At 48.0% G+C, this 12,952-nt stretch overlaps 1 protein-coding gene across 1 annotated transcript in view; it reads right to left on the reverse strand.

Moving 5' to 3' along the window:
* The window catches only part of NKAP (NFKB activating protein), an 80,433-nt gene that overhangs the window by 59,939 nt on the left and 7,542 nt on the right, over nucleotides 1–12,952 (reverse strand). The window contains exons 2-4 of the mRNA XM_029607834.1: nucleotides 12,463–12,543; nucleotides 12,261–12,331; nucleotides 11,259–11,384 (exon numbers count right to left, since the gene is read on the reverse strand). Coding sequence (XP_029463694.1) covers nucleotides 11,259–11,384; nucleotides 12,261–12,331; nucleotides 12,463–12,543 — 278 coding nt within the window. The remainder of the gene's footprint in view (nucleotides 1–11,258; nucleotides 11,385–12,260; nucleotides 12,332–12,462; nucleotides 12,544–12,952) is intronic.

The following is a 12,952-nucleotide window of genomic DNA, read 5'->3' on the forward strand; positions in this document are numbered from 1 at the left end:
GGCCTCGAGGACCACTGCCTTGATGTCTGCTAACGCCGCAACTGGGAGGTTATCGGGTGGGCTGGTGGCAGCCATTACCAGGCCTTCTACGGGCTTCAGATGGTCCTTACCTTTTTCCTTGTCTTTTTCAAACGACCCGAGCGGACATGCCTAGTCCAGCCGTGGCTCAAGCAGAATAGCTACTGCTCAGAGAGATTTTAGCCTTACTTTGAGTCTGTTATTGGTTCAGATGGGGTCCGATGCAAAGGCCTGGCGCAGAGAGAGAGAGAACTACATCCTCCTCCCTCACTGCATCACGTGATCTCCTCACTTTTTTTTTTTAAATAGAAAAACTTTAACAGAGCAAAGAATAAAAGAGGGCACTTCCCTGAGAAGAGGCAGCAGGCTCCGTTGATCCCTCAGGGCGAGTAATCCGGGACCCCGGGTTTCAGCCCTCTCTGGCAAGGGATGCAAGCTAAACAGGGTCCCCGACCCCCTACTCAAGAGCCTCACGTACCAGAGGGTGTTGTGTCCATCGGTTCCCGACGCCCTCTCTCCGCCCTCCTTACCTCTTTGGCGCCTCCCTATTCGTCCGCGGGAAGATTGGCTGCCGCGGCGTCCTTCTGCCGAAGTCTTCCGGCGTCCCCGGACCGGCTAGGCGCTGCAAACCACCATGTTTCCTGGAGGCCTAGGGGCGCGCACGCGGCCCCAACTGAAGTACCGGCGATGGCGCGAACCTCGGGGGCGTCCCCCGAAGATGACGTCACCCTTGATGGATATATAAGGTCTTAGAATTTGCTAACAGATTGAGTTAGCAAGGATTGACTACGGACTCGCTTCGACTTTCCAAGCTACTCTGCCTCCTCGGACTTAGTAGGGGTACCTGCTCCTCGGGGGCCTCGCTCTCTCCTTTGTTTTTCAGGTGACAGTCTGGAATCAGTACTCGCTCCTCCAGGGCCCTCGTTCCCATTCTTACTCGGTACTCTCTTCTGCATGGAAGTCATCACTGCCAACTACATCAGTGAGTTACCATCGCTCTCTCAGAGCTTTCCCTGGAACCAGGTACTCGCTCCTCGAGGGTCTATACTTTCCAGCTCCTGGGCTTCTATGAGACATTGTGTGAGTGTTACCATCTGGTTCAGTACATGAACTCTGCATACCCTGCCTACTCACTATATTTCAGTTTCTCTATAGCTCAGCCTCCAGGGATCGCTGTTCCAGTATCTGAGGGACTACAGCCCAGCCGGGCATTCCAGCTCACTACTGCCACCTCTGGTGGTTCAGTATACTGTCTAATAAAAGAACTAGTGTGTGTGTCTCCTAACTCTGAGCCTGACCGGTGGTCCCTCTCGGGATCTTCCCCCGGGGGCGTGGTCATCTGCCACCGGTCCAAGGATCCACCCACAACTCTCCTAAATAACAACAGATTGCTAACTCCAAGCAGACTGTTAACTCCAAACTGAACAGAGGGATGGCCCCACCAGGGCCTAACAACCCTCTGGGAGGCAAATATAGAATTTCTATTTTATTTTTATTTTTTATATAGCTTCAGTCAGACTGCAGGCTTTGCACCTCCACCATCTGCTGGAGACAGAGAAATACTGAGGGACTGCAAGTGGCACCTCATCTTAAGTGTCAGTGTCAGTAAAACTTTCTCTGTCTCCATCTGCTGGAGAGGAGGCAAAACCCAGGAGTCTGGACTGATATGGGTACATACAGGGAATAGTAAACTATACAACTACATACAGAGTTTCAAACAGAGGGTGAAGTCAAAGCTTTCCAGAAAACAGAAGAAAATTTAATACAGCCTCTCTCCACTAGAAAGAACTGCCATTGCAACTATACTGCTTTATCTTATCCTATGGGAGACAATAACACAAGAGTTACACAAAAAAGCTAGTCTGGTCAAAATGAAAAAATTAAATATCAGAGGTGACGAGCATTATATACTTGCCACAAAGTCAACGATTAATGTAACAGCTTTTGGTAATTACAGCTCATCAGACAACTTCTTCCCTATTTGGACAGTTTTGACTTGGCTACAAGTATTCATGCACTGGTAATGAACTAGCTTGATTACTATAATTTGTTATATTTGAGACTAAAAACACTAGTTACCTTAAAACACAACAGCTAGGCCTCTGATAGGTAACTGGAGAAATTAGCATGTTGCACCTCTGGTTGCCAATGGAAATGAGACCACTATTGTTTTGTGTTTAAGGCTGTATGTCCCATGAAATTTAGCTGATGATCTTAAGAAATGTGGACCAGGTAGAACTCTTTGATCCTCTCAGCAGGGCTTATTGAGATTGCCCTATTGCCTCACAAATCTACATTTTTTTGAAGGGGTGAATAAACATGTGGACAAAGGTGAACCGATAGATGTGGTATAGGAAAATTAGTTCTTACCTGTTAATTTTCGTTCCTGTAGTACCAAGGATCAGTCCAGACTCCTGGGTTATACCTCCCTTCCAGCAGATGGAGTCAGAAAAAAGCTGAAAGCACCCCCCATATAACCTGGTGTACCACCTGCGATCCCTCAGTATAATCGATATCAAAGCAGAATGAATGGCTGTTATTATAATTATCTTATTGTTTTATACTTAAATGCATTTTATCAACCAATGACTAGACCAAGTTAAACCTAAATCAGTTGAAGAAGTAGAACGTATGAATGCCTAAAGAAAAAACAACTAGAACTATAACTATGCTGCGGAGATGAGTAGTCTTGGAACAAAATCTGCCAAGAGAAATACAAACAGCTGAAAGGACTCTCCTGAAAATGGGCGGGCATCTGGACTGATCCTTGGTATTACAGGAACAAAAATTAACAGGTAAGAACTAATTTTCCTTTCCCTGTACGTTCCAGGATCAGTCCAGACTGCTGGGATGTACCCAAGCTGCCCTAAAAGGGGTGGGACCTGGACATTCCCGCGCGAAGCACACCTCTGCCAAAAGAATCCACCTTCATATCCCTCACATCCAAACGGTAATGTTTAGCAAACGTGTGCAAGGATTTCCAAGTGGCCGCCCGACAAATCTCTTGGGGCGAGACACATTGGCTTTCTGCCCATGATGCTGCCTGTAACCTAAGAGAATGCGCCTTAAGACCATCCGGTACTGGGCGTCCGTGACATATGTAAGCGGAAGCAATAGCGTCTTTCAACCAGCGGGCGATAGAAGCTTTAGAAGCCTTAGTCCCTTTCTTAGGACCGCTCCACAAAACGAAGAGATGATCAGACAAGCGAAACGGATTAGTAATCTCTAAGTACCGCAAGAGAACTCTACGGACATCCAATCTCCTCAAATCCTTATCCTCATCAGAGAATGCCGGCAACTCGACTGACTGGTTGACATGAAAGGCCGAGACTACCTTTGGAAGGAATGAGGGCACTGTCCGAAGAGAAATCCCCAAATCAGAGATACGCAGAAAAGGCTCTCGACATGACAAGGCTTCGAGCTCCGAAACCTGTCTAGCTGAACAGATAGCCAAGAGAAACACCGATTTAGGTGTTAAATCTTTCAACGTAGCCCACTTCAAAGCCTCAAAGGGGGACCCGCAAAGGCTACAGAGAACCAAATTTAAACTCCAGGATGGACAGATCGCGCGCACTGGCGGCTTCAAGTGCTTGGCTCCCTTCAAGAATCGTGTCACATCCGGATGTGCAGCAATGGAAGCACCATCAACCTTACCCCGAAAACAGCCCAAGGCTGCTACCTGCACCCGGAGCGAACTGTACGCCAAGCCCTTCCGTAAGCCGTCCTGCAAGAAGGCCAGAATGTGAACAATAGTGTCCTGCCGCAGGGACAAACTCAACCCACAGCACCAAGAATCAAACACCTTCCATACCCAAAAGTAGGTGACAGATGTAGAAGTTTTTCTTGCACGGAGAAGAGTAGTAATAACCGCCTCAGAGTATCCCTTTTTCCTTAATTATCTCCTCTCATAAGCCAAGCCGCTAGACAGAAGCGGTCGGCCTGATCGAAAAATACTGGACCCTGCTGTAGTAGGTTCAGCAGATGACCGAGGCGCAATGGACCGTCCATCGCTAGGTTGATCAGATCGGCGAACCACGGTCTTCGTGGCCACTCCAGGGCCACCAGAATTACCGGCCCCTGGTGAGATTCTATGCGACGCAACACCTTCCCCACCAACAGCCAAGGAGGGAACACATAAAGGAGAATATGTGTCGGCCAAGAAAGGACCAGAGCATCCATGCCTTCTGAACCGTGGTCCCTCCTGCGACTGAAGAAACGAGTCGCCTTTGCATTCAGACGAGTCGCCATTAAGTCTAGACGGGGGGTCCCCCACTGACTCGAGATCAGCCGTAGCGCTTCCCCAGACAGCTCCCATTCTCTGGGATCCAGCCGCTGTTGGCTGAGGAAGTCCGCCTGAACATTGTCAACCCCGGCTATGTGAGACTCCGCAATGCGGGACAGATGACGTTCTGCCCAGGCCATTAACATATCCGCTTCGTCGGCCATGGGGCGACTTCTTGTACCCCCTTGAATGTTTATGTAAGCCACTGTGGTCGCATTGTCGGAGAGAATCCTTACCGCCCTGCAGCGGACCAGCAGTAGAAATTGTTGCAGCGCCAGACGAACCGCCCTGGTCTCTAATCGACTGATGGACCACTTGGTCTGTAACGGCGTCCAAAGACCCTGCGCTGACCTCGATTGACAAACCGCCCCCCAGCCGGATAGGCTGGCTTCGATTGTCACAATTATCCATTGAGGATTCTCTAGGTCTACCCCTTGAAGTAAGTGATCCGGAGTGAGCCACCAATCCAGACTAGATCTGGCCAGTTCGAGCAGAGGCAATGGAAGGTGGAACTCTTCCGACTTGGGATCCCAACGAGAAAGTAGTGCCGACTGCAAAGGTCTCATATGCGCAAAGGCCCAAGGAACCAATTCCAGGGTAGAGGCCATAAAACCAAGAACCTGCAAATAGTCCCACACCACTGGTGTGGGGAGCGACAACAGTCGCCGTACCTGAGACATCAACCGGTCCATCCGCCCGAGAGGTAGTGAGACCTTGCCCACGACGGTGTCGAATCAGGCTCCTAAAAACTCCAACACCTGGGATGGAATCAGTTGGCTTTTTGCACAATTGACAACCCAGCCCAGGGACTGCAGGCGACGCAAAACCGAATGAACCGCTGCCCTGCAGAGGATTTCTGATTTCGCTCGTATGAGCCAGTCGTCCAGGTAGGGATGTACCAAGATCCCTTCCCGCCGAAGGCTCGCTGCCATCACCTTGGTGAACACACGGGGAGCCGTCACCAGCCCAAAGGGCAGGGCGCAAAACTGGTAATGTTGTCCCATGATCATGAATCACAGAAACCTGATGGTGTTCTTGCATTCCTATGTGGAGGTAAGCTTCCGTCAAGTCCAAAGAAGCCAAAAACTCGCCTTTCTGGACTGCCGCAATGACCGATCTCAACGTCTCCATTCGAAACCGAGGCACACGCAACGCCCTGTTGACTTGTTTGAGGTCCAAAATCGGCCGAAAGGAACCCTCCTTTTTGGGTACCACAAAATAAATGGAGTAGCGACCGGTCCAGCATTCTGACCGGGGAACTGAAACAATGGCTCCTAGAGCCCTCAACCGGGATAAGGTTTGGAGAACAACTTGTTGCTTTTGCTGAGGTCCGCAGGGAGATACCAGGAAGAGATCCCGGAGGGGACGAGCAAAATCCAAAGCGTAACCGCGACTTATAATATCTAGAACCCACTGGTCTGAGGTAATCTTGACCCATTCCTCGCGAAACCGGGATAGTCGGCCCCCGATCTTTGGAATGGAGGAATGGGCTGGCGCTCCTTCATTGGATAGATTTATTGTTGTGGGCGAAGGCATGGGAGGCTCCAGCACGCTGAGGCCGTCTGCCACAAAAGGAATACGCCCATGATTATGCCCGTGTAGCCGATTGCCTAGGGGTATAAGCAGAAGAACCCCTACCCGACCTGAAGCGGCACTGTCCCCGAAAACGGCCCCTGTAGTTACCGGGCGAGCAGGCCGACCTGGGTTTGTCCTCCAGTAGCTTATACACCTTGTTGTCCCCCAAGGCTTTTAAGAGTTGCTCAAGTTCGTCTCCAAATAACAGCTTACACTGGAAAGGAAAAGAACCCAGCTGAGATTTAGACGAGGCATCCGCCGACCAGTTATGGAGCCATAGCAGGCGCCTTGCGGAAACCGCCAAAGACATAGTGCGTGCCGAAGTGCTAAGGAGATCATACAAAGCATCTGCCGTATAGGCTACCGCTGATTCCATGTGGTTCGCCTGCTCAGCCTCTCCCGGGGGAAGGTCCTGGGCAGTGAGCATTTGTTGAACCCAACGGAGAGTAGCCCTCTGCATGAGGCTGCTACATACTGCTGCCCGCACACCCAAGGCGGACACCTCAAAAATCTGCTTGAGCAACACTTCCAGTTTCCTATCCTGGAGGTCCTTGAGCGCTGTGCCTCCCATCACCGGGATAGTAGTATGCTTGGCTAAGGCTGTGACCACCGAATCTACCATAGGAATCTTAAGGAGGTCAAGAGAGTCATTAGGAAGCGGGTAAAGTTTTTCCATGGCCCTGCTAACTCTCAATGAGGCCTCAGGAGTCTCCCACTCACAGGTCACGAGCTGGAACAGCTTCGGATGAAAAGGAAAAGTTTGGGGTGGAGCCCAAAGCCCCGTTAAAACCAAATCTCCTGGAGAGGTATTCGGCGCCTCCTGTGGGACGGGAATCTCTAGTTCCTGAAGCACATGTGAAATTAAAGGATCCAGTTCCTCTCTGCAGAAAAGACAGAGCACCTGCAGATCATCCCCCTCACCGGGGTGGCATTGTCAACCTCATCGCCCATGTCCTGGGTGAAGGGGTCCTGAGTCCCCGGATCCACCAGGGCAAGAGGGTCAGGCAGCCCATCCCCCAGATCAGAGCAAGGAATGCGAGGTTCAGACCTTCCCTGGTCCGTGGAAGCCCTAAGAAGCTTAGTCTGGCTAGGAGACTGGGATTCCCAATCAGTCTCCACGTCCATAAATGCCTTATGCAAAAGTAAGACAAAGTGAGAAGAAAACGGGTGCTTCCGCTTTAAGAGCCCCCCCCCCCCCCCCCCCGGGGGGAATGGACGGAGGAGGAGCAGAGTCTGAAAATAAACCACACGGTCGAAGTGGACTTAGGGCTGGCGGGGATAGAGGAGGAGGGAGATCCTCTCCCTCCTCAGACAAATCAGCGTCCACATCTGATGGAGGCAAGATGGCCGCCGCTCCTGTGCTGATCAGGAGCGAGCCAGGCCTCTGCCTCCCAGCTGTCTGAACGCCACGCGATCCTCGCAGCCGCGGAATGGCCGCCTCCCATGCTGAAATCTATCGTCGCGAAGGCCCCTCACCCCCAGGAATACACTGGGAGCAGAGGCCTTCGCGGGAGAGCCGGGGCCCCGGCTCTCCACAAGCAGCACACACTGTTCCATACGGCATGAAAATACCCCCTGCAAGCGCGTGAAACACGGGGGGAACACTCCACCCCTTCCGGAGGCCCGGGAGAATTCTGCCAGGCTACTGCTGAGGAAGCAACCCGGCAAGTAAAAATAGCTCTTTCTGTGTTTTTTTATTTTTTTTTAATTTTTACTACTCAGCCCTCACAGAACGGCCAGGCTAGGGGAACAGAGGAATTGTATAGTCTCTGAGGAGGGGTAGAGTGACCGGCCCAGCGGTAAGTTTTCCCCCTCTGCTCACCGGGCTATTGCACAGAACTCCGGGAAATTGGCTGTAGGGCAATGCCCTGCCTTGCCTGCCTGTAACTGGCTGCTTTACGTACTGCTAAAAGGTTTGCAGAGATCAAATTAATCAACGCTTTTTTTTTTTTTTTTTTTTTTAAATGATCTAGTGAAAGGCTTTTGGTTAGAAATCAAACCTGTCGGGACAAGTCCCCAGGAATTTAGATAGAGAGATTCAGGACCGCAGGTTATGCCTCTCAATCTGCTGGAGTCAGAGAAATACTGAGGGATCGCAGGTGGCACACCAGGTTATATGGGGGGGTGCTTTCAGCTTTTCTCTGACTCCATCTGCTGGAAGGGAGGCATAACCCAGCAGTCTGGACTGTTCCTGGTATATACAGGGAAATTTGGATTTCCAGACGGTATTCGACAAAGTCCTACATGAAAGGCTTCTAAGAAAACTAAAAAGTCATGGGATAGGAAGCGATGTCCTTTTGTGGATTGCAAATTGGTTAAAAGACAGGAAACAAAGAGTTTCCTGTCTTTTAACCAATGGTTAAACCACTTTGAAAACTGACAAATGGTCAGTTTTCAAAGTGGAAAAAGGTAAACAGTGGAGTGCCTCAAGGATCTGCTTTTTAATATATTTATAAATGATCTGGAAAGGGGTACAACGAGTGAGGTGATCAAATTTGCGGATGACACAAAATTATACATACTAATTAAATTTCAAGCGGATTGTGATAAATTGCAGGACTTTGCAAGACTGGAAGACTGGGCTTCCAAATGGCAGATGAAATTTAATATAGACAAGTGCAAAGTGATGCATATAGGGAAAAATAACCCTTGCTTTAGTTACACAATGTTAGGCGTTACCACCCAGGAAAGAGATCTAGGTGTCATAGTGGATAATACATTGAAATCATCAGCCCAGTGTGCTGTGGCGATCAAACAAGGAAACAGAATGTTAGGAATTATTAGGAAGGAAATGGAAAATAAAATGGAGGATGTCATAATGCCTCTGTATCGCTCCATGGCGAGATCGCACTTTGAATACTGTGTGCAATTCTGGTCACCGCATCTCACTGTCACTGAGGGGAATCGCACAGACCTAGTTTTCGGCCCTTTTTTGAATTTTCCTGCACCCGAGAAGCCCTCTCCCCCTAGCAGACATGATGTACACACTTGCTCACGGGAGAGCCGCACACGCAACACGTGGTCGCCCGCGGCATCGGAGGAGCCGGCAAGGGAACAAACAGGACACAAAAACCTAAAAAGCAGCCCCGACAGTCAAAACGCGGTGAAACCCCCCCCCACGATGAGAGGAAGGAGAGGACAACGGTCCAAAACGAAAGTAAACTTTTTTTTTTTTTTTTTAAAGTTATTATTATTATTATTTATTTCTTTTATATACCGACATTCAATCGAGATATCACATCGGTTTCCAGATAACCAAGGGAATAGGGCGTAGTCCGCCCTATTTTACAAAAAACAATTATAACATATTATAACAGTGGTACATGGAACAAAAGGTTATAGGATATAACAAAAGGTTATAGAAAATAACATATGTACATGAATGTGTTGTTGATAAAATAAAATTGGGATAAGGGACTTGTTGGGTAGGTAATTTAGGAATAGAGGTGGGGGGGATGAGGGAAGGGAGGGGGGGAAGGTGGGGTGGGAGGAAGTAGCGGAGTGAGGGATTCAGGGGGGTGAGAAGACTTGAGTATGGGATGAGGTGGGTTGCGTTCGGGCAGGTTAAGGGTCGGGTGGGAAGGCTTTTAAAAACAGCCATGTTTTTAGGTGTTTTTTGAAGGTTTGCAGTGATGGTTCATTTCTGAGACAGGTGGGGAGGGTGTTCCATAGGGTGGGTCCCGCTATTGTTATGGCTCGTTTGCGGGTTGCGTTGAGGTGTGCAGATTTGAGATTGGGGATGGCTAGGAGGCCAGTGTTGGTGGATCTGAGGGTTCTTTGTGTGGGGTGTGGATGTATTGCGTTGTTTAGCCAGTTCATTTTGTTGTTGTGTATTTTTTTGTGCATGAGGGTGAGTGTTTTGTAATGGATTCTTTGTGTGATGGGTAGCCAGTGGAGTTCTTTGAGGGTAGGTGTGATGTGGGAGGATTTTTTGTTGTTGGTGATGATTCTGGCGGCGGCATTTTGTAGAACTTGGAGGGGTCTGATGTGGATTTCTGGTAGGCCGATGAGAAGGGAGTTGCAGTAGTCGAGTTTTGAGAGGATAATTGATTGAAGGACTGTTCGGAAGTCGTGCGCTTGGAGAAGGGGTTTAAGTTTTTTCAGGGTTTGGAGTTTGAAGAATCCATCCTTAATTGTATTGGAGATGTGTCGTTGAAAGTTGAGTTGGCTGTCAATTGTTACTCCTAGGTTTCTTGTGGATGGAGTGAGTGAGATTTGTGAGATCTGTGGCACTCCCGTGTTGATTGAGGTTCCTGGGTGGTTGGAGGGGGTGCACTTGAGGGGATAAGAGGGACGGTCATCGTGGATGTGAAGGATTTCTGTTTTGGCTTGGTTGAGGCATAGTGATAGTTGGGATAGTAATTGGGACAGATTTGAGCTGAGGTTGTTCCATTTTTCCATGGTGAGTTGGATGGACTTGTTTATGGGGAGAAGTATTTGTATGTCGTCTGCATAGACGAAGTAGGTGAGGTTTGCATCTGAAAGGTATTTGCATAGTGGGAGGAGGTAAATGTTAAAGAGGGTTGAGGAAAGGGAAGAACCCTGTGGGACCCCATGTGTGAGGGGCACTTGAGAGGATTCGGATGAGTTTGTCTTGACGATGTAGGATCTGTTTGAGAGGTAGGATTTGAACCATTTGATTGTGGTGTCTTGAAGACCAATTTCTTTAAGTCTGGCGAGGAGTGTTCTGTGATTGATGGTGTCAAAGGCGGCTGATATGTCGAGGAGTATCAGGAGGAACGATTTGCCTTTGTCACGGCCTCTGAGGATGGTATCAGTAAGGGAGAGGAGGAGGGTTTCAGTGCTGAGGAATTTTCTGAAACGTGCTGTGCTGGCTGAAGAACATTATGGGTTAGATTTGCCTGAAGTGGTCCAGTGTGCTGATCTATCTGGGTGGAGTGAGCTGGGCTCCCCGGTATCGCACCCATGCTGCCTAAGGTGAACAATAGGGTCCCCAACCCTCGTTGGCAGCTGCCTCGAACCAGCAGGGGACGGCCCTCTCAGACCTACCTACCCTCTGGGAGACTGACCACAGAATCGCTGAGTTGCTCAAGTCTTTTTTTTTTTTTTTTTTAAAAAGAGACCAGTTCACTAATTTTTTTCCAGACAACTATGCACTAAGTCTGACTAACTATCTTAAACAAATTCAAACCCCTGACCAGACTGTAGGTTTTGCACTTCCGCCATCTGCTTGGAAACAGAGTAATACTGTCGGACTGTAGGTGGCACTCTCCTATATAAGGCGGAGCTTTCTTTTAAAAGCATCTCTGTCTCCATCTGCTAGTCTGGACTGATCCGGGTATGTACAGGGAAAATCACAATACACATGAAGAGAAAGGAATACTTCAGTGGAAGTCATTCCACAGAGCACTCACATCCTTACCACTGGAATTAACTTCAGACTCTGAGTCACTGTCGCTCTCACTGTCTTCAGAGTGTTTTCTAGTTTTCTTTTTTGTGGCTTTTCTCTTTTTCTTCTTTTTTTTCTTCTTTTTCTTCTTCTTCTCCTCTACCAAAACATTCAACGGAGTAGGTTACGTACAAGCAGATAAACCCAGCTTCATGTTTCAGTCCCCTAGACCAAGCTAAAGTCATTCTATGCCTGCCCCTCAGCTGCTTTTAATTTTACTAACATTTATCTTCCGGATTCTGCACTGCTCTACTCCTTTTCATTTCTCTGGTACCCTCCTTCTCTGCTGTCACTCAGCACCTGTCAATTCTTCTGGCTGCCCTCCTCTATGGTTCCTTCATCTTCTAGCACCTTTGTTGTAGAATAATTTACTTGGGCATAAACTTGCTTCACCAAGCCTTTCCTTCCCCAGCCTAAATGGTCCTCCACTCTAGTTTACTACTTTTCAAAGCTCTAGAAAATCTTCTGACTATATGGCTTGTATCTGGATCTCACTACTGCACACTGATTCATTAACCTTTAGCATAAGATCCTGCATTGGATTATCCTTATGTGCACTAATAAATTATACAATTTTATAAATAACACATTTAACTAATATGCATATTAAAAAAAAAAAAAGAAAAGGGCTGGCCCAGAGGCTCAACGTGCAGGAATGAGGGTCATTTCCTAAGACATGTCTTCTTTTCTCCAGGCTAGGCAGAGGTGCTGCGGGAGGGACTCTTAGGCATCATGCAACAGTGACACCGTGGAAAGGACTCAGGGTCTAGGTTAACCAGGTTCCAGAAGGAGCTAGTTTGTGGCCCTGGGCTCAGCTGAGAAAGAAATATAAAATAGGGAAAAATCACAGAGTAGTTGTGAATTAAAGCTTATGGTACCACAACTGAAGAGATGCAGATTCTAATTGAGCTAGAAGTCCAGAAGAGCAGGAGAAACTCCCCCTCCCCAGACATAACAAAAAAAGAAAGTAAATACCTTCTGAACTAGAGTCAGAGTTGCTGCTTTTTTTTGACTTCTCACCCTCTGCTGGAGTATGCTCATCAGAACTGGATAAAACAATTATAGAGAATATATGCTATTAAATGGTATATCAAGTTATAAAGCAAAATTAAAAATATATATATATATACAGTGTCTGAAAAAAAATCAGTGCTTTTTGCTTTAAATTCTTACTTACTCAGGGTCAGGAACTTTTGGTGAAAGCCCCCATACTTCTGGAGCTCCAAGCTCGCCAATCCTCTCCCTCTCATGCAGTCTCCTGTAAAGCAAGCACACCTGCATGACAGCAGAACTTATTTCCCAGCTATTATATTTAACCATGGCTTCCTCTAAATTTATTCTAGCACTTCTTGCTCTTCCAGCTATATTTTATTAACGAAAAAAAGTCAAGTGTTACTTATGCAGGGTGGAAAATTCCTGGGTAGCAGGGCACCAAGCCAAGGAGATGCCCACTGCTGCTATTGTGGCCAGGGTCCAGAAGGGGCTGCTTCTGCAGCCTAGGGTCATAACCTGCCAGTATAGAAAACGAGGTGCGGGGGAGGGGGGGGGAGACAAAAACACCTCAAACAAACAAACAAAACGAACAAGTATCCAAAAAAACTGACAAATAAAAATACATTTAAAATTCCAGAGACAAAATAAAAAGTTACAGGAGATCACGTGACGCT

This window comes from Rhinatrema bivittatum, chromosome 6 (assembly GCF_901001135.1).
Source record: "Rhinatrema bivittatum chromosome 6, aRhiBiv1.1, whole genome shotgun sequence".
In the NCBI taxonomy this organism is placed as follows: Eukaryota; Metazoa; Chordata; class Amphibia; order Gymnophiona; family Rhinatrematidae; genus Rhinatrema; species Rhinatrema bivittatum.